Raw genomic sequence first — 21,985 nt, 5'->3', positions numbered from 1 at the left:
CACTCTTTTCTTTGGCTATCTGTGCTATTCAGCTATTCTGTACAAATAGTTTACTATTGGATAGTTTAGTTACACTACTCGATTTTGATGATACTTTTTTCCCCACATTACTGTATTACTGAACGGGTTTTTTTCTCATTTACTTCTGGTGAGCTTTCTGTCACTGGGACTGGAAAATAAGTCTCTGTGGTTTAAAACCAACCTCAAATTAGGATTTCTCATGCTTATTGTACCTCAGAAAGCAGTATGTTAAGAAGAAATAACCTATCTTGAAAGCAATTTTCAAAAAGAATGTCAGCAAATACGTTGTTTCAGGTATTTTTTCCTGAGTTCTGCATTCTAGTCTGACATGATTAGGAGAAAAAATTAGTTATGATATGAGGTGTGCATTAGTTGAATACAGGTTTAATTAGGATTTTTGTAAGGATGCAGAGTGTTTTCAATTTTACACAGCTTCTTGGCATGTATACAATATGGCCTGAGAAAAGCAATCCTTCTAAGAGTCATCTATTCACTATTTATTACAAATTATTGTCTTCACTATGCCAGAAATAATAATAATTAACAAAAAAAAACAACCAAAACAGACAACCAAAAACACTTTTTGCCTGAATATATCCTTAAAATACCTCTGTTTTGAAAGATTTGTCAGAGATGAGATTTAAAAAAACCCTACTTTTCTAGGCAACTTTGGTTGAAATAATAAATTACCTGTGAGTTATTTTAAACTTTACTTTTCTGAAACATTAGTTGTTTGTTCTTCAACAAACTTGTTTCTTGAAGTGTACTTAAAGCATGGATTATTATGTGTTTTGGGGGCATAATCTAAGCAAATTCTTTTACCCTTTCAATTTACATTAGAGTTATCTTAATTTCATTTTACAGTGACATTTATTAATAGAGACTTCATTGGAGGTGGCATTTCATCAATTAACTGTTCACCTAAGAGAAAAGTATTTAGACAAGGTATTTGCAGTCTTAATTACAAAGATATATCATGAACATATTCAAAATTATATACACAGTGAGATTTATGAATCAAGATTTCATTGGCAGGCCTTTTAGATTATGTATTTGACCACAGTTTTTTCTTCTAATGCTTAGCAGGTCTGTTTTTCAGACCTTTTGAAGCAGTTGGGTATGTTAATTTACACTTCTCCTGTAGTACATTGCATCATATGGACACAACAGAATTTTACTTGATTTTTTTAAACAATCATAAATTAGTAGATGCCACTGCATGGTTGATTCAGGAATTTTTCAAGAGTGTTATTCTTAGGTATTTCTGGAAGAAACGGAGTTATGCTTCCTCAGATAATTCTGTTTAAGGAGTATCTAATATTTGGGAGAAAACCTGTAAAAGTAAGCAAAGCACGAAAAATAGTTTTGGACTGCAAACTTCATAATATCATTAGCTGTGTAGAAAGCTTTTTATCAGCTTTTTAAGAAAGTGAAGTTTACTAAAACATTTGGTGAGGCCTTTCACAGCCTAGATTAAAAATGAATGAAATGAATGACGAAAACACTTGGAATACTAAGGAGACCCCTTGGGATGAAATCATTTTAGAAAGAATTCAGGTGAGATGAATTTGCCTGAAAGTCATGAAAAATATTATTTCCTGAGATTTTTCTAGTAATAAGGTATTCTACCAGCCCTTCTTTAACTTTTAAAATTTCTTTTGCATATTAATGTTGTCTTCTGTTTTACAGAATTCTGAATGTCAGTTAAATGAAGAAGTTATGGAACGCTCTAGGAGGGTGTTTCCCTCCGTGATAAAATACATTGTAGATATGCTTATATGGGAAGAAGAGAAGGAACTGCCTCCAGAGCTCACAATTAGGTAGGGAGCATTTCAAACTTTCTCTCTGAGGTGTTAAAAACTTGGAGTTTTTTTTTGCCTGTTGGCATTACTACATTCATGCAAACTTATTAGCGCCTAAAACTCTGTAAACAGAGGATTTTTGACGTACAATTGTGTGTGTGATTGTGCTCCATCAAAATAGAAAAAAGACTGTTCTGTGTCAGGTTAAAATGACAAATGGGATCATAAAATGGCAGAGGGAATAATAATAGAATATTCAGGTAATGTAAATCTCTTTTGTACTTGGTACGTGGTTTATGTGGCTTATTCTGGTACAGATGGTAAGGGAGTCTAGGGATGTGTCTTTAACATGAAGAAAAAGCTTGATTTTGTTACAGATTTCCCTCGAGCTTTAAAGTAAGATGTTGCTTATATTGGATAGGATGCTGTTTACATGTCTATTTTCATTTGTATGATGAAATATTGGCTTTTTCCCAGTAGAGAGAAGGTAGACAGCTACTACTGTGTCCTTTTCAATGATGAACATCATTCTTATGATCACGTCATCTATAGCCTTCAAAGGGCACTTGGCTGCGAACTCGGCGAAGCCCAGTTGCATACTACTGCCATAGATAAAGAGGTTAGTGCATTCTGAATGTGTGAAAAGGTCACTTTTTAATTGTTAGGAAGGGCTACTATAATCTTTTGATCATAGAATCTTCCTTTCTGGGACACAGGAGGTTGAGCAAAGACAAAGTCATGTTGCAGAATAATTGTTAATCAGCACTTGTAGAAGTATGCCATTATTTAAGAAAAATTTAAAACTACATTATTTTTTTCTTTTTGAGAAGGGGAAGAGCTGATTTGCCTGAAGTTGCTCCTTTTGTGTTTGACATATTTTCTTTACACTTATTCTTTTTCTTCTCAGATAAGAGATCTATGTTTTTTAGACAAATACTGTTAAAACATTAAAGACAGCAATATGCATATTCAGTTATATTTATTGAGAACTGTTGAGACTAATGAGAATTTTGCAAGGCTTGGTGTTTTTCCTGGCTCAGACTTTGTGTGAGAATCTTAAAGTTTCAAATTAAGCAAATAAAGCTAGGAAGAATCCATGAAGGAATGTTGGTGAACCTGTCTATTTTACTATTTTGTTTTTTAAACCAATGTCCCATTTAAAAACTTTTATGTAAATATTAAGGTTTATTCACATATCTAGTGGAAGGTGTCTGTGCCCATGGCACGGGGGTTGGAATTTGATGATATTTAAGATCCCTTCCAACCTGAACCTATGGTTCTTGGCTATTTTTCCTCCTGGGGTGTGGGGGGGAAGCATGTTCAGTGCATGACTTAACTGCAGCTGTATTTTTTTTAACCTCACAAAAATATAAAACTTAGGTATTTGCACCCACACACTTTATTTACCTATAGCTGAATATGTATTTAATGTGTATTTACCTATAGAAGCTCTTACTAATATTAGAATCCTTTTTTAGTCTATAAACAATGTTTTCTTTTTATCTGTCTTTGTTCAGGTAATGGAAATTTAGTTGCATTCTATTTGTAGTTGCTTTGTCAATCCTATGTAGTTACAAGGTTTGTTTTGTAGTTACAAGGTTTGTAAAATATGTACCAGGTATGTAACCATATACGATTTACAGAGAAACTTTAAAGGTTACATTTGATGTTCCTTGAGTTATGAAGGTTTGTTTTGGTTGAAACCTGAAGTTTAGATTGAGTGCTGATCAGACATCTTACAAAGCATTTGTAAGTACATAGCCATTGGTTGTGGAATTTGATGACTCGGATAGCCATTGAGGGGAATTTGAGGACTAAGCTCATGCTGTTCTTGTCTTTATCAAAAGAACTGTAAAAACATTATTTTAATATATTGTACTATCCCTTTTACAATAAGAAATAAGAAATAGTAGGAAAGATAGTAGAAAAGCAATTCAGGATTGAGTGTATTTTGTGTTAGGAAGAAAGTTGATCTGGTTTCTACTTAAAGTAATCTGTGGAAATCCATCTTGTCTGTTTTACTCTGTGTGTGCATTTTCGTTATAAAATAGTATCAATATACCAAAACTTTACTTTAGCATGTTCCATTGCTACTTCAAATAGCTATCTTTAGGGAAAAAAAAAAAGGTGATGTTAATTTTGATTTGCTTCTAGATGTCTAAAAGCCCTGTAAGTGATGTTGGTCCCAGTTTCTACAAACAATAAAACATACCCAGAATCAGGCTTGTAATGTTGTGGTTCTGTTTTAAATTGTTCTTGTATTCAATATTTTCTTTAAACAGGGTCGGAGAGCTGTTAAAGCAGGACGTTATGCTTCTTGTCAGGAAGCAAAAGAAGAAATCAAGGTAACTTCCTAAAATATTTACTCACTAAAAAAATAATAAAGCTCATCATTATTACTGTCAAAGACTTGTCTGTTGTACTGTCTTCAAGATAGCATTTTATAGCCTGTGAACTTATTAAAACTGAACTTATCCTACCACGTTTGGTATGGATACATGTTTTCAGAAAAGAAACACCATGATAATTTATTTTTCTTGCTAGGGTTTGCCATTAACATGTGCTTGGGGGAGGTAATGGATATTGGAGAAAAAAACTGAAATTCATGTTACCTTTATTTTATATCTACTAATTCTTACCTGATTCCTAGAGGCATTCTGAAAATGTTTCTCAACGACCACTTCATGTGGAGGTTCTACATGCTGATGTTATGGCTCACCAGAAGTTTGCCTTGCGCCTTGGCTCTTGGCTAAATAAACTCATGAGCTATTCAAGTAAGTATAAATAACTTTGTTACAATGATGCCATGTCAGAATTCTAGTTGAGTAATTTTTTCAAAAATTTCTCTTCAGCACTGTCATATGTGATACCCCCTTATTAAAACACGAGCCTTCCCTTTTCCTCTGGATTTTTTTTCATCCCCAGTTTCAGCATCACATGCCCTGTTTTGGTGACTTATAAAACTTATTTTCACGTTACAGTCATGCATATATTAAGCTCTACTCACTGCTTTGATATGTTAAATCTGGGGGTCTGTTCTAGCCTCTACTGTAATGTTAGATAATAAAGTGAATTTTTATCTTTCTCTGAATACTTTCTTCCTTTTCAGTCTTTCCCTTAAAATGCAGATACCAGAATTGTATTATTTTTTTCTTCTCACAATATATACATATTAAAAATGTTAGCTATTTTCAACTATACATTTATTTCACTGATTGTTCTGTTGCTGGTTTGAGTTCCCCAACCTGTTCTTTTGATCAGTACAAATTCCTGACTGTGTAATTGTTTATTTCAAGGTGTCTAGTGAAGTACTCTGAAAGCTTGTTTCTTATCCACATTTTTCTTCCTAGATAACTTTCCTTAGTTCTATGAGGTTACTGCATTTAAAATACCAACTGACAGCTAGGTGTTGACTCAACAGTGTGAGTGTAGACAAGTCAATGTCGGTGCCCCAGCAAATCCTGAGAATTTTAGTTTTTCTGCTGATGAAATGAGCTAAAATTGAAAAGGAGCCTTCCATGTTGTTTGCTGCATTTTGGACCAGGAAATTGTTGTAGGTTAACCGGTGCGTTAATATGTTTTATGTGAGTCTTCAAGCACAAACACTGAAGTGTTTGCGCTCTTCCTGTCCTTGCTCTTCTGGATTGTGTATGTAAATGCTTGGAGAACCTGATGTTCTGTACTCGGCTGGAACTTTTTGGTAGTCTGTTGGTTCCTGTTTCTTTCCTGGTTTTGCTTCATGTGGTAGAACAGTGACTGGAAAACATTCTTTACTATTTGTTTCCATGCTGTCAGAATCCTGATTCCTGACACTCCATTATCCTTTCAGAGCTCATTTCCAAACTTCAGTAACACATGGGGACTCTGATGTGTTGATCCAAAAAACTGCTTCAGCAAATACTGTATTGACTTATAGGTGAAAAAAGTGCAAAATAATGTCCTGAAATCCTAGAAAAGACTGCATTGCAGGGACTTTGGCCTAGCCTGTGCATTTCTGTGCTGGCATAATGAGAATCTGCTCTGCAAAGTTGTCTAAATGCTTTTCGTTTTAAAATAGTCTTCTTCACTGGATCAATTTAATAAAGTGAGCCAAAATAATAGGAGAAAATCACTAAAGATAGTGTATGTAGGAATATGTCCGCTGAGAGGGCCAGTTAAGAACTAATTTATAATTAAGTGCCTTTTTTCCTCTTTTCCCTTCTTAAGAACATAATTCCATAATTTTCTTACTGGTTTGTATCATTTAATTATCAAAGCATTCTTGTACAAATGACTCGTTTTATCCCTGTAGGTGACTTTCGACAGATCTTTTGTCAAATATGTCTCAAAGAAGAAACTGGATCTGGAAAGCCATGTTCCATAAGCAAGCTGATGCTTTGGGATGCAAAACTTCATAAAGGTTTGTGTATCCATGTTTCTATAAGCTGAAGAGGCAAATTCATCTTTTATGTATTAAACCATTGTGTAAAACTAAGCGTTATGCATGTGGTGCTACTTTTCTTTACAGTTTTCATAATATGCTTTTTGATACTGCCTTTATTTTCAAGGCTGAGATAATTGATATTTTGGGTACTTACTTGCCTTCTAAATTTTTCCTGCTTTATGTATTTCGAACCATCTTTTACGAAATGTAGTTTAAATATGAGTGACTTGATACTTGATGTATTATAAATAGATACCTTGAAGTGTTAAGAGTAAAAGACATGATATGAATGACTTTGCCCGTATACTTCATAACTATTTCAAGGCTTTTAATGATTTCTAATTACTGTTCCCTTAATCAGTTTGTCCTTTCCACAAAAAGCTACTTTTTTTAATAATAAAATGAAGTAAGGTATATTGGTTCTTCACAGGGGCAAGGAAGGTTCTTCATGAACTTATCTTCAGTAGTTTTTTCATGGAAATGGAATACAAAAAACATTTTGCTGTGGAGTTTGTAAAGGTAAATTGTTGTTCACTTCTTATGCTATGAGTTTTTATTAGATTTGTAAAATTTCCCCAAAACCTAATAATGACTTCAATAAAAATAAGTTATGAACAAGCAGAGCTTCAACTACTAGTTCAGTGTTGAAGTGTATTAAGTCCTGTGTCATTTGTTTGTTGCTTATGATCATGCAAGTATAGATGCATATTATGAATGCAGTATTGTTAGTGTTATCTGTATAGTTTGAACTAGCAGTTAAAGTGCAACTGGTCAGTCTTTTTATAAAATAGATGCAACAGTTAAGAGAGACAGAATGTAAGACCAGTTTTTTTTATTGTTACGAGTTTTTAATTTTAATGAAGATGACAAACACTTGATGGTTTTCCCTGGACTGAAACAGAACAAATGAAAACTTGAATTATTCATTGTACACTTCTATAGACAGCTGTTGAGTAACTGTCAATGCAGTTCACTAGAAAAGGAGGAAGACTTGGTTTATAGTAATTCAATGTCTTCATTGATCCTTTTTTTCAGATACTTAATTTCTTGGAGAAGATTAGTTGTAGGAGATTTAAAAAAAAACCAAAACTTTGCATTCTGGCAGAGCAGTTAATTTTGTGCTTATCTTCAGTGCTAAGGGCACATGTTGAATACGCTGTTGCATTGAGAACACTGTGGCATTTTTGTTTGAGCTGCTCCTGTTAGAAAGGAAGAAGGACACTTGAAATGTAATTCTTGCAAATAAAAAGTGAAACATTTTAAATTAAACGGTGTTTTATTTATTTAACTTCCCCAATATTCTCTTTTCCCAGTATTACAAAGCATTGCAGAAAGAATACATCAGCGATGATCATGACAGAGTTCTCTCTGTGACAGCACTCTCAGTTCAGATGTTCACTGTACCTACTCTGGTATGTGCAGCCTGTCTACTCTAGGAATGTAAAGTACATGTCAGAATTGCTAGCAGTGCCACATTTACTGTGATACTGTACTTGACAGAGTCTTTATACATTGCTGAGTTGAAAACGAATGATTTTGGCTTGTAAGGTCAATATAAAAGCACGAGCCTGAGTTCATGTGAGAATCTATTAGATATCAGAAGACAGAGGGAGTGCAAGTAAGTGGAAGTTCTAGGCAGCAATATTCTCTGTATTAACTTTGTATGTTGAATTTACTGTTCATGTTAACCTTCTTAAGTAGCATTAAAAACTTTTTTGGTGTCCTAAAATGATTAAATGCCTTTTTGTGTGAGTGAAATATGTTAAGCCCTCTGGGGATAAAAATATCATACCTGTATTTTTAAACGTTTTATGTTTCTTTCAGTCCTTCTCTATGTGATTTCTCTAGAAAGAATGGTATGTCCATTAGATTGATGCTGCCAAAGTAAATAAAACATGCCAAGTTGATACAAATCATTTTCATACATAAGTAATTACTATAAGAGCTTTTGCAGCTTTTACAAAAATTTTAGTTGACAAATACTGGATTCAAAAGAAAAAAAAAAGGCCATTCTTTCCAACAGAAATAGGGAAGAAAAATATTTTAATTCTTGCAGGCCCGCCATCTTATTGAAGAGCAGAGCGTAATTACCACTATTACAGAGACACTCCTAGAAGTCGTTCCAGAGTATCTAGACAAAAATGACAAGTTCAACTTCCAAGGTTACAGCCAGGACAAAATGAACCGGGTATATGCAGTAATATATGACCTAAGGTAAGCATAAAGTCAAGAAGCTTGAATAATTCTTTAAAAAAAAAAAAAAAAAAAAAAAAAAAGGAAGTAGGATGATGTGTTTCAGTTCAGGAATCTGATGATAAAACTGCTTTAAAAAAAAAAAAAGCAAAACCAACCAACCCCCCAGTTCCTCTCCCTAGAAAAAAAAACAGTGGAATTCTGAGGTTTTATTTTTAAGTGGAAAGCTGAACATTTTTAAATACTAAAACTCTATTCTGTATAGACAGTTATTTTATGATTTTCACTGATATCATTTCAAATAACAATTCTGCTAACAAAATGCATCTACTGTAAGACAGTATGGGAAACTTGGCTTCTATTCACTATCATTCTGGGAAAGCTGTATATTCTTCATCTGCATGGTGCCCTCCAGCCTTAAAGGTCCCAAGTTACTCTTGCTCAATGAACTGAATGACATAAAAGCAAAGCATCCAAAATACCTTGGACTTCAGAGTCTGTTAATTTGAAATAATGGAGTTGGACCAAGAACCTCTAGTATTTGGTGAAAACTAAAGGAAGAGTTTGAGGTGGGGAGAGTGATGTAATTTGATGGTGTTGAATATATTAATACAATTAATACTTTGAATTCAAAAATAAGCAGAAGAGAAATCTGAGCAAAAGAAGATAATGTTTTCTTTGGGGACAGGTATGTCTTAATCAGCAAACCTACAGTATGGACAGACCGTCTGAGGGAGCGATTTTTAGAAGGATTTGTTTCTTTCCTAAGGATTTTAACTTGCATGCAGGTACAAAAATTTACATAATATCTTTCTAATTTGCTGTTATAAAGATACCACAATGCTTTTGTTTACTCATCTTTTTTCCATAGCAATATTGTGGATGTAAACATATGATTAAGATAATTAATTCTTGGGTGGGTGAAAAAGTAATGTTTACTTTATAGAAGTAATGTTCATTAATTTTAGGTACATCTGAACAATCTGTATTTTACCATTTGCTTATGGGATGTTCTGTTGTTTTTAAGCCTGTGATCAGTGATCTAGCTTGAGTATTTTGTGGCATCTCTATTTCAGGGAATGGAGGAGATAAAAAGACAGATTGGTCAGCACATAGAGGTGGACCCTGACTGGGAAGCAGCCATTTCTATACAGATGCAGCTAAAGAACATTCTGTTGATGTTCCAAGAATGGTGTGCCTGTGATGTAAGCAAACGGGTTATCTGGGGTTCTTACATACATGCCTTTTATGAATATTACCGAGGAGTTTTTAAGTAGTAGAAGTAGTAGTTTTTTAAAGAAGCTCAGTGTTGTACAATACAGGCTTCCACAAAAAAAAAAAAAAAAAAGGCTGAAAGCATTATCTGTGGTATGACACTGAGAAAGGGGATCCCAGGATACAATCTGGTTGACAAAACTGTAGAGTATCAGACAAATCACAAAGAAGGAAGTACTTCTCATCATTTAATGCTTTGAACATTAGGTTCATAGTGAACTGTCAGTTTGAAAACTTTGAAAGCGTATGGTGTTCATTTTTAATTGCTAAAGTAGAAGGCAGAAGCTTTGCAGTAATTGCACGATTACCCTGTAAATTGTCTTACTCAGTACTGGCGTTGATCCCTGGGCTGTGGGAAAGGAGACTGTGAAAATCGTATTTTTAAGCTGTTTTGGGGTGAGTTGCTATTATTTTTAGTATGGAGAGAAAGGAGGAACTACAACTACAATCAGGAATTTATGATGCAGTTTGACTTACAAACTAGGCAAATTGTTAAAATTTTTCAGCTCAAATAAGTGCATAGACATCAGAGTGTTTGACAGAGTAGCTCCTAGAACAGAAGCATATTCTTGGCTTCAGGTGATGCTCCATTGCTCCAGTCCAGTACTTCTCAGTATTAGGAAACAGTAATAATTATGGTGTGGATTTGTAGTAACTGTTTGCTTCATCAGAAAAAGACAGGTGAGCAATTTTAGTGCGTATTTCATCATTTTTTAATATAACTCTATGCATGTGTTTTAAATTCTAGGAAGAGCTGTTGCTGAGGGCCTACAAAGAATGTCATAAGGCTGTGATGAGGTGCAGCACAAACAGCAGCCGCTTACGGGAAAAGACAGCATTTCATTTGTGTGGCCATACTCTGGAGAGCAGACCTTACAGAGTGTCTTTAGATCCTGTCAGCATACATTTACCGCTGTCTAGGACTCTTGCAGGTAGGTGATGTTTCTTTGTTTTGATAGCTATTTGAATTAGGCTTCTCATCCCCCTCATTTCTTTTTCCTGGAAAGCATTTAAATTAAATGCTTCACAGATCAGTTGCTATCTGACTTTGTGACATTTTCAGTCAGGTGACCTTATTCCCCAGATATCCCCTAAGGGAAAAATTTTTTGCAAAAAAGCACTTGCTGTGTAGGTTGGAGGATATTTTTTTTACACAAGAGAGAGAAGAAAGCAGACAAGAAGGAATCATTTTATATTCTAATAATATAACATTAGTTTTCTCTAAACTATTTGAATTCGTTTCTATTCCTACTTACAATGCCTAAATGAACAGTTATCCCTTCTGTATCTCAAATTTATTTTCCAGCCGTATATATTTTAAGCATGTTAAAATGCCCTTTCTAAAAGACATACGTTTGCAGCGTTTCAGGACAGATTTCCAGTCAGAATACAAAGGACCACAGCAGTGGGTGATCACCACATTCTCTACAATACAAACAAAATCATACACTGTTGTTAAGCTGCAGATTCTTTTTAACATCATTTGCTACCAAGAATGTAGCAAAGATGGTAATCTGTTAAGCCTTGTAGTCTAGAAATTCTGTTGTTACTGACATTATGCAATTTAAATGTGAAATTAAAAGCTTGTCAATCCTATTTATCTTTTCTGTGGAAATGACTTCAATGAATTCATTAAATGAATGCATTTATTCATAAAAAGAATGAATTGTAAGACTGGTAAAAACTGTTGTAATAATGTAATAGATATTCTATCTTAAAAAAAAGTATATATATATGTGTGTGTATATATATATATATATATATATATTAATGGAAGTAACAAATCTTTCCTAAGTAAACTTAACTTTTTCTTTTAGTTCTCTGAGTTGCAGGCAGTTTAGCTAACTTTTGGAATTTGTTGGAAGACAAACTTGAATGAATTTGATATATTTTATATTTTTTTCCTATTTGTTTTGTAGGTCTTCATGTGCGATTAAGCAAGACTGGAAGCATATCAAGATTACATGAATTTGTTTCTCCTGTAAGATTTACTTATTTATTCAAATGCTGCTTGTGATTTATACTCTGGGAAGGAGAAAGCTTAAAATTATATCTTATAACTTTCATAACAGGTTATTTTGCAACTTGGAACTTGTCTTTGTTTAAGGCTTACACTTAAAAATCACTTACTTATTTTTCCTTCCTTCTTTCTGTCCGTTTTTATTTTACTTCTAGGAAGAATTTCAGGTGGATCTGCTGGTAGAATATCCTTTGAGATGTCTTGTTTTGGTTGCTCAGGTAGCTGCAGAGATGTGGAGAAGGAATGGACTCTCTCTGATAAGCCAGGTACTCTCTAGGTTATACAGTAGTGACTTGGTCCTAATGGTGTATGCAGGTACATCTCAGTATTGTTTTCAATGGTAGTTTCATCCAGTGTAGAAATAGGTCATGGGGGTTACTCCTACAAAAATTTACTAAATAAAATGATTTCTAGATCAGAATTTAGGTAACTTGGTTTTATTTCCAGTTTTATCAATGGCTTTGCCTGCCTGTATTAGAAAACTGTTTTGCTCTCTTTTAGTACTGCTTCTGACTTCTGTGAAATGGTAATAACTTTACTGACGTCTACTATAGACTACTTTCAGATCTGTTAAAGAAATTGTTGTATAAGTACTGTTGCTTATAACAGGAAAATTTTAAATATTTAACTATTTAATCTCATATCAAACTTCTTCTGAGTACTACATAGCTTGAAATAACAAACATTTAATAATACTGGTGGGCTTTTTTGTTGTAAGAGTCTACTTATAAGTACTTGTATTGTGCCTCCTTTAACTTTACCATTTTTGTATTTGGCAGATTTTTTTTTTTTAAATTTACCTTTCACAGAACCCTTTCGTGAAATCAAAGTAAATATTGGTAGCCCCTTGTAGAATTTGTGTGTCAGAACTGGGGTAGGAGAAAGAAAATAAGATTTTTAATACATAGAAGGCATTAGAATTACGTTGTTTTGGAATGTGGCTGTGAAAAAGTTAATATGGCATAGATTTTTCTCTGAAAAAGTGAAAAATCATTTTTCATTTCTATCAAAGTACATTTGTTCCGAAAGAGACATGGGACTTTCCCTTACCTTAATAAAGATACTTTACAACTTGAAAAAAGTCTCAAACAGGCATTAAATGGTATAGATTTCGTAGTGCATTACTTCAGCATTTGCATTACTTCTCTGCTTAAATTTTGTTTTCTTATTTCTCAGGTATTTTATTATCAAGATGTTAAATGCAGAGAAGAAATGTATGATAAAGACATCATCATGCTCCAGGTATAATGGTCTTGAATCATTTTTTGCCTGACTCATAACATGCTCATGCCTTTAATCTTAATTAAATATGTATTATTGCAAAATATTTTCTCATTAAAAGGATATTTTTAAAAATTAATGAAGAATTGTAATGGTAACTGATGTTCATATTTGTCTTTTCTTAGATTGGTGCATCTCTTATGGATCCAAATCATTTCCTGTTGCTCATACTGCAGAGGTATGAGCTTGCTGATGCTTTCAGAAGGATCAAGCCCACCAAAGATCAGGTGAGTGTCAAGTATATCTGCTGATGAATTTGTTTACTTTGAGTGCATGCAACATCATTAGAAAAAGTAATGTTGATCACTGCATTTTTTGACCACATTAAGTCAGTCAGCACAGGACCTAGCGGTTAAACAAATCACACACAATCACAAAATGATTTAGGTTGGAAGGGGACCTCTGGAGGCCATATAGTTCAATCCCCAAGCTCAAGCAAGGCCACCTGGAGCAGGCTAACTGGGACCACATCCAGGTGGCTTTTGGAATATTTCCAAGGAGGGAGAATGGAGAAGCCTTACCTCCAAGGATGAAGACTCCACAGCCTCTCTGGGCAACCTGTTCAAGTGCTCACTCACCTGCTCAGTAAAGTTTTTCCTGATATTGAGACAGAAATTATTTTATATCAGAGGCTTATATGGAGGCTTTCTTTCTCAAAATTAGTAAACTGATTTTGCCCTCTTTGGTGTGCTTTGTTCAAAGTCGCAAGGCAGTTCAGAGAACAGCACTACTGGCACAGAGTAAGATTGAATAAAAAGACCAGACCAATGCCTATCCCATCTAGTATGTGCATTCTCTACATATATTTCCTTAGGTTTTCATTTCTTTTAGTGTTCCACATTCACAAGGTAAACTGGTTACTGATTTCCTTGTTAATAATGTTTTCATAGGTCATCCGCTAAAATACAGGCAAATGACTTCTCTACAAAATTTATATGTGTAGTATTTGTCTATTTGATGAAACTTGCTTGAATTGTTGTGCTACTTCTTGAGGCTTGAATTTCGATATAACCCTTCCTTTGGGATACCTTTTTCTGTTATTTGCTTTCCTGCATGTGAACCTTGCGCTTCAATTGCAGAATAATATCTATATCTTATATATCTATGATATCCTTTTCCAACTCATTAAGAGGGAGGGTTCTTCTCACAATACAATGCTTCACTGAAGCAGTGCATCTCAATACTAAACTCTCTCATTTACGGATTTTCCTGTTAGTGCTTTTTAACTGATTTCTCTCATTCTTGTAGGAATTGATTAAACAATGTAATGTACTAATAGAAGAAATGCTTCAGATTCTCATCTATGTTGTGGGTAAGTTTGTATTTTCTCTCTACTCTGGTAGTAATGGATAATTATAGCTTGAAAGAACAAGCTCGATTACTTTAGCGTAGAATCTGATATGGAGAGTACATGTATACTGGAAAGTGCCTATTTTAAATGGTTTGGTAATACAAACATTTTGTCATCTGGAAGTAATCTGTTTTATGTGGTGAAAAAAGCTAATAAGATAATTTAATAATTTCCTATTAAGGTGGAAAATGAGAAGAAACTCTCAGCCCATTTTTTTTTTTTTAAGGAAGCTAGGTTAAAACAAACAAAAAACAACAAACTTTCTTGTCATCTCTCAGACACTTGGGATAGCGTATGTTTACATTCCCCAGAATTTGCTTTGTAACTGTCATATATGCGATTTTTTTCCTTTTGATGTACTCTGGTAGGGGAAAGATATGTACCTGGAGTGAGTAATGTGACAAAAGAAGATGTTATCATGAGAGAAATCATCCACCTACTATGTATTGAGCCGATGGCGCATAGTGCAATTACAAAGTCCTTGCCTGAAAATGTGAGTCCTGTGTTGCTACTTCTCTTCCTTAAATTTTTCGATTTTTATGTCCTTCTCCTGTTTATCTTCCATATCTTTATATGGAAGTATTACATTTCTGATAAAAAGCTCAGACGTTGGTTTGAGAATTAAAATATAGCATTACAAATGCTGCTACCTTACTGATGTAAAGGTAAACATCATAGATAGAAGCATGATCTAATCTGAAGGCGTTTGTATGGGGATTGTGTGTTTTGATGGATTGATTAAAAAAAAAAACAAACAAAAACCCAAACTAAACTATACACACCTATTCTAGAGTCAAGAACAAGTTCTAAAATTTTCTTTTTTGGCCCAGTTAAGACTAGGCAGAACAGAATCCAGCTGCCCTGTTTACCATCATTAAACATTATGCTCTAATTTGATCACTTCAACTTGCTCATTGAAAAATCTGTTCAGCTTGTTCATTGAAAAATCATAGCTTTCAAACCCTACCATTCTATTCTAAGTGTTGAAAACTTAGGCACAAGGGAGAAGTGTGGTTTAGATTTTATTGTCTGTGCAAGCTTTCAGGGCCAACAATCAATGCCCAAAACAGATTATGAAAACAAAATACCCTGGATTATAATCAGAAACCAATAACACGTGATCCACATGGACTATTTTTAGGGAGTGAAATCTTTTTTTCCCCTCCGTTGAGGTTGGGTAAGGCAGTGCTCTGTTTGGGGAGATCAGCTTTGTTATAAATCAAATTTTACATGAGCAGATGAAAGTATTTGTTATCTGTCTTTGGTATTTTCCTTGTAACTTGCTAGTTACGAATATCTGCTTTCTGAGTTACCAAATGGCCAAAATAATTAATGAATTAGAGAATTGTTCTAAATCTGCATGTCTGTTTTTGTTGTTCATAGTATAGTACTGAAGATATTTGAATCATTATATACTTATGCCAAACTAAATTTTTTACCAGGAGAACAATGAAACTGGCTTGGAGAATGTAATTGATAAAGTGGCTACATTCAAGTAAGTTCTTGATATTGTTTTGTAAGTACCTTGAGCATGAAATTAGATAGCTCATATGGGCTAAACAAGCTGTACGACATTCTACATTCAGCTATTGTTTTCTGTCTTGAAATATACACGCTTTAGAATATGTGTAAGAAAGAAAAGTATATGGAATATCTGAAGCTGCTGCTTCTCTCCTTTTATTCCTCTCTTCAAATTCAGTTTGAGGAACCTCAGGAGTTCAGTGATCTCATGTCCTAGTGAGAAAATCTTCAAAAGTTCATTTAATTTTAAAGATGGTTGGGAACCTTAACAACTCATTGTACTTCTTGATGATAACCTAATCATTGGTTTAATGTCATTTATTTACTTTACATGCTACTTGGTATAGCTTTCAGATGGGAGACACTTTTTTTTTTTTTTTAAAAAAAAGTGCATATGCAAAAAAGGAAAACAATTGCGACAGTTAAGAAAAACTAGTTCAAATGTCTGCTTTTTTTTTTTTTTTGTGACAGGAATGTCTTGTAATTTTAATTGTTTTAGTATACCTTATTTGAAATCTTATATTGGTTATGTTTAAGCAGTGGCAGCTATAGGTGTACCTAGAAATTTTGCTGTGGGAATTATATGGAAGGTTCAACATATCCATGTAATATGGAATATATATTGAATATATGATAGTCAACAGTCTTCAAAAATAAAGACTCAAAACTGTACCCACTCTATGCTCTTTAAGTTAACAAAGTAACTGTCACTGTTTCTTTAACTATTAGCATTTTGCCAGAAAATAAATCCTGTTAGTGGTTTGTGTACGTTCAAAGATGTGCTGAACATATGTTATTAATCTGTATATCATGAAATATTTCTTTTAAGGAAACCAGGAGTGTCTGGCCATGGAGTTTATGAACTGAAAGATGAATGCTTGAAAGAGTTCAATATGTTCTTTTATCACTATACTAAGACCCAGCACAGTAAGGTAGGCAGTGTAAGAATCACTCTCAAAGGTAAAAATAGCACATGATTATCACCGTCTAAAGAGTTTTGCTGAATCAAAGGAGTTCATGGAATCTGAAGAAACTGAAAAAAAAAAGTTAAAAAAGCTAACTTGTATAAAGCTAACTTGAGAACTAAGCTTCTAATGAAGTTAATATTGATATAAATTGATGTGGTGTGGCTTGTAATATTTTTCCCATGGTGACTTCTGTGTTAACTCCCTTAACTGCTAAGAATAGAACGTGCTGAGAATTGTCCTTGAATTTGAAGAAAGCAAACATTGTTTCTGTAATTTTTTTTGAAGAAGAAAGTATGTGCTGCTGTTTCTTTACTACAAAATGAAATGCAAAATTCGGTATTAAACAGATTTCATACAGGATTCTAGTTGCATGTCCAAATATTGACTATGTATCTTGCCACATTTGATAGATTAGCATTTCTAATTTTTTCACTGCATACTCCTGTAGACACGATGATAAAACAACACTACCTTTTCTGTAGGCTGAACACACACAAAAGAAAAGAAGAAAACAAGAAAACAGAGATGAAGGTAAACATTTGAAACTGATGTCTCAACAAACATAATTCAGTAGTGCATGTAGTTTTTTTTTTATATAAAATGATCTTTGAGATGTATTGTGACTTGCAATGGATAGCCGAGTTCATACTACATTTGTTGTGATTTGTGGTAATTGTAATTAATTAACACCAGACTTTTTTTGTAATATAGGAATTTTGGAAATGTTAGTTCAATTTCCAGTAGACAAATCAACGTGGCATAATAACCATTGATAAATTAAACAATTTAGTCTTTATGGTGAATAAATAGGAGCCATAAGTTATTTTTGTGAGTAATTTCTGTAGCACAGACGTGATACACAGTAGTGTCCTCTAGAGAAGGTTGCTGCAGGAACTAATGCTCATTACCCATTATGTAAATAGCTTGTGTTTTATAAACCAAAATTTGCTTATTTAAAAGCTGCAAACTTTTACTAACTACATGCTAACTACAAACATAACTACCTTTTTGTTGTAACACGAGCGTTATTTTCCATTTTATTTTTACCCACTAAAGGCATGAGCATTAGTTGAGTTGATCTGAGGAAGACTTTGTAAACAATTAAGTAAAATAAACAATTTAATAAAATCTATTGTCAACTTTTGTTAATCTGAAAAGATAGTTTTTCTCTTCCCAGATTGCCATTTCAGTTGAATATCTTAATTTTTGCATCTCATCCTTGTTTAAGTTTTAACTACTTAGAAAACTTATCTGATGCAAAACACACTTCATGCGTGTTAGTGATACACAAATGACAAGAGGCAGTGCAAAGTATTAAAGAGTTGCATTTAAAGATTACTTGTGTAGCTAAGTTTGCATGTCTTTATATAAGAACTTATTAGAAGTACTTCATTTTACTAAAGGTAAAACCTGACTTAGGCAAACAATTGGATTTGAGCATATTCTTATTAATTGAAAAGATCCAATTGTTCTTTCACTGGTAGTAGTATGCTTCCTGTCTCTTTTTGCTTGAATCTTTGATGAGATGCCAGTACATTATTAATATTTTTACATACCCACATTTTCTAGCATTGCCACCACCTCCTCCCCCAGACTTCTGTCCTGCGTTCAGTAATGTGGTGAGGCTTTTGAACTGTGACGTTATGATGCACATACTGCGGACCATCCTTCAGAGAGCAGTAGAACTTGAAACCCACTTGTGGACTGAAGCTATGATCCAAATGGTATAGTTAACTTTATTTTTCCCATGATAATTACACTAAAATCTTGTGATCAAAATATCCAGAGATTAACTTGGAAATATAAGAAATGACTTTTTGATCCCCAAACTTGTTTTTATAGATGTTTATAGGTTTGTATGAATCAGTAAAATAAGATTCATGTTTTAATAATATGTGCAAAGTTTATTGTAGTGCAAGAAGCACACAAGACAGTTTATTACACTCTGTTGTTATATGTCCTTTCATGTATGACCTTTGCACTTATTCTTGTTCCTGTGTTTTATCATGGATATAATAAGCCTATAGTAGAAACTGTATAAAATATCCTTATTTCATGTACTGGTTTTCCAGCACTCTAACAATGAATGAGAGCTAACATTTTTATCTCTTTAGGTGCTTCATCTCCTTTCTTTAGGGTTACTAGAAGAGAAGCAGCAGCTACAGAAGTTTCCGGAAGAAGAAGTAACCTTTGATTTTTATCACAAAGCGTCAAGTATGTTTCATTTTCTTTGAAAGAGCAGAGTAAATCAGACTAGCTTGATTTTCTAAGGGCAACAGTAAATAAGAAGAAAGTATTTAGCTATTTTATTCAGAAAGGACTCACTGTTTAGAATTTAAAACTGCTGAAATATTTATTTGAAATAATAGAGAGACCAAGTTTGGAGTAGCTTACTTTGCTCCCATTTGATAGATATGTTGAAGAAAAGATGTGTTTCTCTTCTTCTGAAGGAAACTAAAGTAATATGGGTGTTAAGTACCACATGGTGGTTCTTTCACAGAAGTATTGTTAAAATAGAAATTAAGAAAAGAGTGGATTGTAGAGAACTGTCTTGATCTTTCATACACTTGAGCTATGCAGTTATTGATTGACCTGCAAGTTAGTCTTTTATTAGGGTAGTGATAATAGAAGCGAAACTTAATGGCTATGCGGTGTGCTTTTGTGCTTTTTCTTTTCAAAGTCCTTAAAGAGCATTTCCAAATCTAACATTCAAGTCTAGGGAGTGGGAGTTGGAACATACATTTTCTAAATAGTTTTCCATTATTCATCTTACCTAGTTTCTGCTTCATTGTGTAAGAAACAAAAAAAATTCCTTTATGAAGACATAATTGTCACTTGAGAATTGGAACAGAGATAAGAATTGTGAAATATAGCTTCTTGAACTGCCTTTATTTAGTTTTTCAAAAATCTTGTGTTAAGAGGTGTTACTGAGTCTGAAAGAGACTCTCATGTCACTTATTTGTCACTTTTTTCTTATTGAGCAAGAAGTATTATCACCAAACCGAACGTATTTCTGTTTTAAAAACTTCATGATCATTTTAGAAGTAGACTAAAAGTTCGTATATCTAAGTTGTTAGTGAGAAAATTCTTTGTCAGTTTTATTTTTGCTTTTGACAATGTTTAGAGCCAGTTCTGGTTTCCTATGTGTAAATACCAGACTGTGACTTCATAGGTTTCTTCTGGACTTGGATCAATGTCCACGGAATACAGTGTGTGCAAGGTTTCAAATGTACAAGGCACTACATTTTAATAATAGTGTATTAAATGTATGCCCTGGTAAAAATAATGTATTAAACATAACCAGAAAAACACACACACATATATACATTTCTATAACAGATATAGAAGTAATCAGTTTTTTTGGTAAGAAAAACCTACTGAAAAGGGTTTAAAAAAAGTTTTTTTGTAACATTTTTGTCTTACTTCTAAAAATGTGAAACAAGTTCAAATGGAAAGTGCTGCAGAGGAAATCTAATTGAAGAGAATGGTACAAATTTTAAAGCATGCTTATTTTTAAGAATGGCTAAAAAAAATCTTACGAAATGTTAACATGCTGTGAAGAAAATTAGCAGAATTGTACTTTTGTGACAGGAATTAGCTTATACATAATGAACTTTTTAGCAGACTAGTGTAAAATACAAGAGCTCCACTAATTCTCTTCAAAACTGAAGGCAATTCTTTTTTTTTCCTATAATTCTACTCTTGGAAATAGGAAAAATTATTAATGTACAATGGAGAAAGATTATATACTACATTTATCTGGAATGAATAGGTGAACTTAAGACAGAACGGTAACTACGGAGATTATGTTCATAAATATGTGCTATATAATTAGGAATGTTTTAATGCATACTTATGGTTGTAGATACATTAAGATGTTGTCCTCCTCCCCCCCAGCCCCAAATCCATGCATTTCTCTTTCTTTGTAAAGGAATGGGAAGCTCAGCTTTGAATGCTGTAAACATATTAATGCTTCTGGAAAAATTAAAGAGAATTCCTCAATTAGAGGCACAGAAGGACATGATCAATTGGATACTGCAGGTACACAGTGGGGAGACGAGCATGATCTCATTTTGTAATTTAGAAAGCTGTTATGAAAGATGTTATAATTCCTCTCTATATGTAATCTATTAGTATTTGCAGTTGCAGCAGTTTCTTAAGAAGCCTAAACTGTTGAAACCTCATTTGTGTATTTTTATGTATAAACCTTATTCCTTATATTTCTGTTGTGAAATAGTAGCAGGTGATAAGTAAAAGTTCATAAATCAGGAAGACATTTTAGGGGCAGCTTGTATTAAGTTTTTAGTCAATGACCTAACTAATGGCCACATTATACATTTAATCTATGGTATTTTTCCAACCATCTCACTGACTTTCCCCGGTAAGAGATAGGAAAACCTTATGGAGCAATGACACTGTGCCCAACCTAGAAAAGTGGGCTGCTGCTGCTTCTTAGCAGTATCAAGGTCCTTATCCGTTTGCGGCGTCAGTAGCCTTAGTTTAGTTGGCAAACACAGAGCTCCTGGAAAAAAAAGTAGAAAAGAAGGTAAAAATCCACAGCAAGATTCCAAAACTATACTACTGAAATTGGTGCAAATTTACTACTGAATAGGGTGGCAAATTTAAAAGATCTTGGAGAATTTTTTCTTCTGAAATTCTAAGGGCAAAAGTAAAAATATACTTAACATATACTCTTTTAAATGATATGCAAATTTAGAATATTTAAAATTATCAGAATTTCAAGTTTCTTATTAAAGATAGTTCGAAGAGTAGAAAATTTATTTTTTTTAGGCTTGGTTTTAACTAATTGGGCATAAGCTAGAAAGCTTTCTGTTCTAGATGTTGATTTATACTGACTGCAGACTATTTCCATGGGATGGCCATGTGTCACCTACATGAAATAAGCTAGCAGTCTGTCCATTCTGATATACAGATGTCTTTCTGATGAAAGAGCTTTATTTGTTTAGCAGTATTAATGCTGGAGAACTCGTAAAGTTGGGAGAATTTTACTTCATGCTGAGCACTACTCTTTGGCTACAGGACTTTTTCATAGTTTAAGAGTATGGCAGTTGATTTCATCCATTTGGCAATCTGAAAAAAATGTAAAATTAAAAATCAGGAGCTCTGCTC

General features: G+C 33.5%; 1 protein-coding gene across 2 annotated transcripts in view; it reads left to right on the top strand.

The window, feature by feature from the left end:
- The window catches only part of UBR1 (ubiquitin protein ligase E3 component n-recognin 1), a 61,742-nt gene that overhangs the window by 15,666 nt on the left and 24,091 nt on the right, over window positions 1–21,985 (top strand). Inside the window, exons 5-27 of one of the 2 annotated variants that reach the window (XM_082762174.1) lie at window positions 1,711–1,841; window positions 2,304–2,442; window positions 4,106–4,168; window positions 4,474–4,597; window positions 6,115–6,222; window positions 6,677–6,765; window positions 7,560–7,658; window positions 8,303–8,460; window positions 9,128–9,227; window positions 9,516–9,644; window positions 10,463–10,646; window positions 11,634–11,695; window positions 11,890–12,000; window positions 12,911–12,976; window positions 13,141–13,242; window positions 14,264–14,327; window positions 14,735–14,859; window positions 15,809–15,861; window positions 16,717–16,819; window positions 17,338–17,386; window positions 18,425–18,579; window positions 18,970–19,069; window positions 20,787–20,896. In XM_082762174.1, coding sequence (XP_082618300.1) covers window positions 1,711–1,841; window positions 2,304–2,442; window positions 4,106–4,168; window positions 4,474–4,597; window positions 6,115–6,222; window positions 6,677–6,765; window positions 7,560–7,658; window positions 8,303–8,460; window positions 9,128–9,227; window positions 9,516–9,644; window positions 10,463–10,646; window positions 11,634–11,695; window positions 11,890–12,000; window positions 12,911–12,976; window positions 13,141–13,242; window positions 14,264–14,327; window positions 14,735–14,859; window positions 15,809–15,861; window positions 16,717–16,819; window positions 17,338–17,386; window positions 18,425–18,579; window positions 18,970–19,069; window positions 20,787–20,896 — 2,424 coding nt within the window. Of the gene's footprint in view, window positions 1–1,710; window positions 1,842–2,300; window positions 2,443–4,105; window positions 4,169–4,473; window positions 4,598–6,114; window positions 6,223–6,676; window positions 6,766–7,559; window positions 7,659–8,302; window positions 8,461–9,127; window positions 9,228–9,515; window positions 9,645–10,462; window positions 10,647–11,633; window positions 11,696–11,889; window positions 12,001–12,910; window positions 12,977–13,140; window positions 13,243–14,263; window positions 14,328–14,734; window positions 14,860–15,808; window positions 15,862–16,716; window positions 16,820–17,337; window positions 17,387–18,424; window positions 18,580–18,969; window positions 19,070–20,786; window positions 20,897–21,985 lie in introns of both variants that reach the window. The other variant, XM_082762175.1, reaches the window with a different exon arrangement.

The sequence above is a fragment of the Aythya marila genome (assembly GCF_965140915.1).
Source record: "Aythya marila genome assembly, chromosome: 5".
NCBI classification, from domain to species: Eukaryota; Metazoa; Chordata; class Aves; order Anseriformes; family Anatidae; genus Aythya; species Aythya marila.
This window is presented reverse-complemented; position numbering and strand designations above follow the sequence as displayed.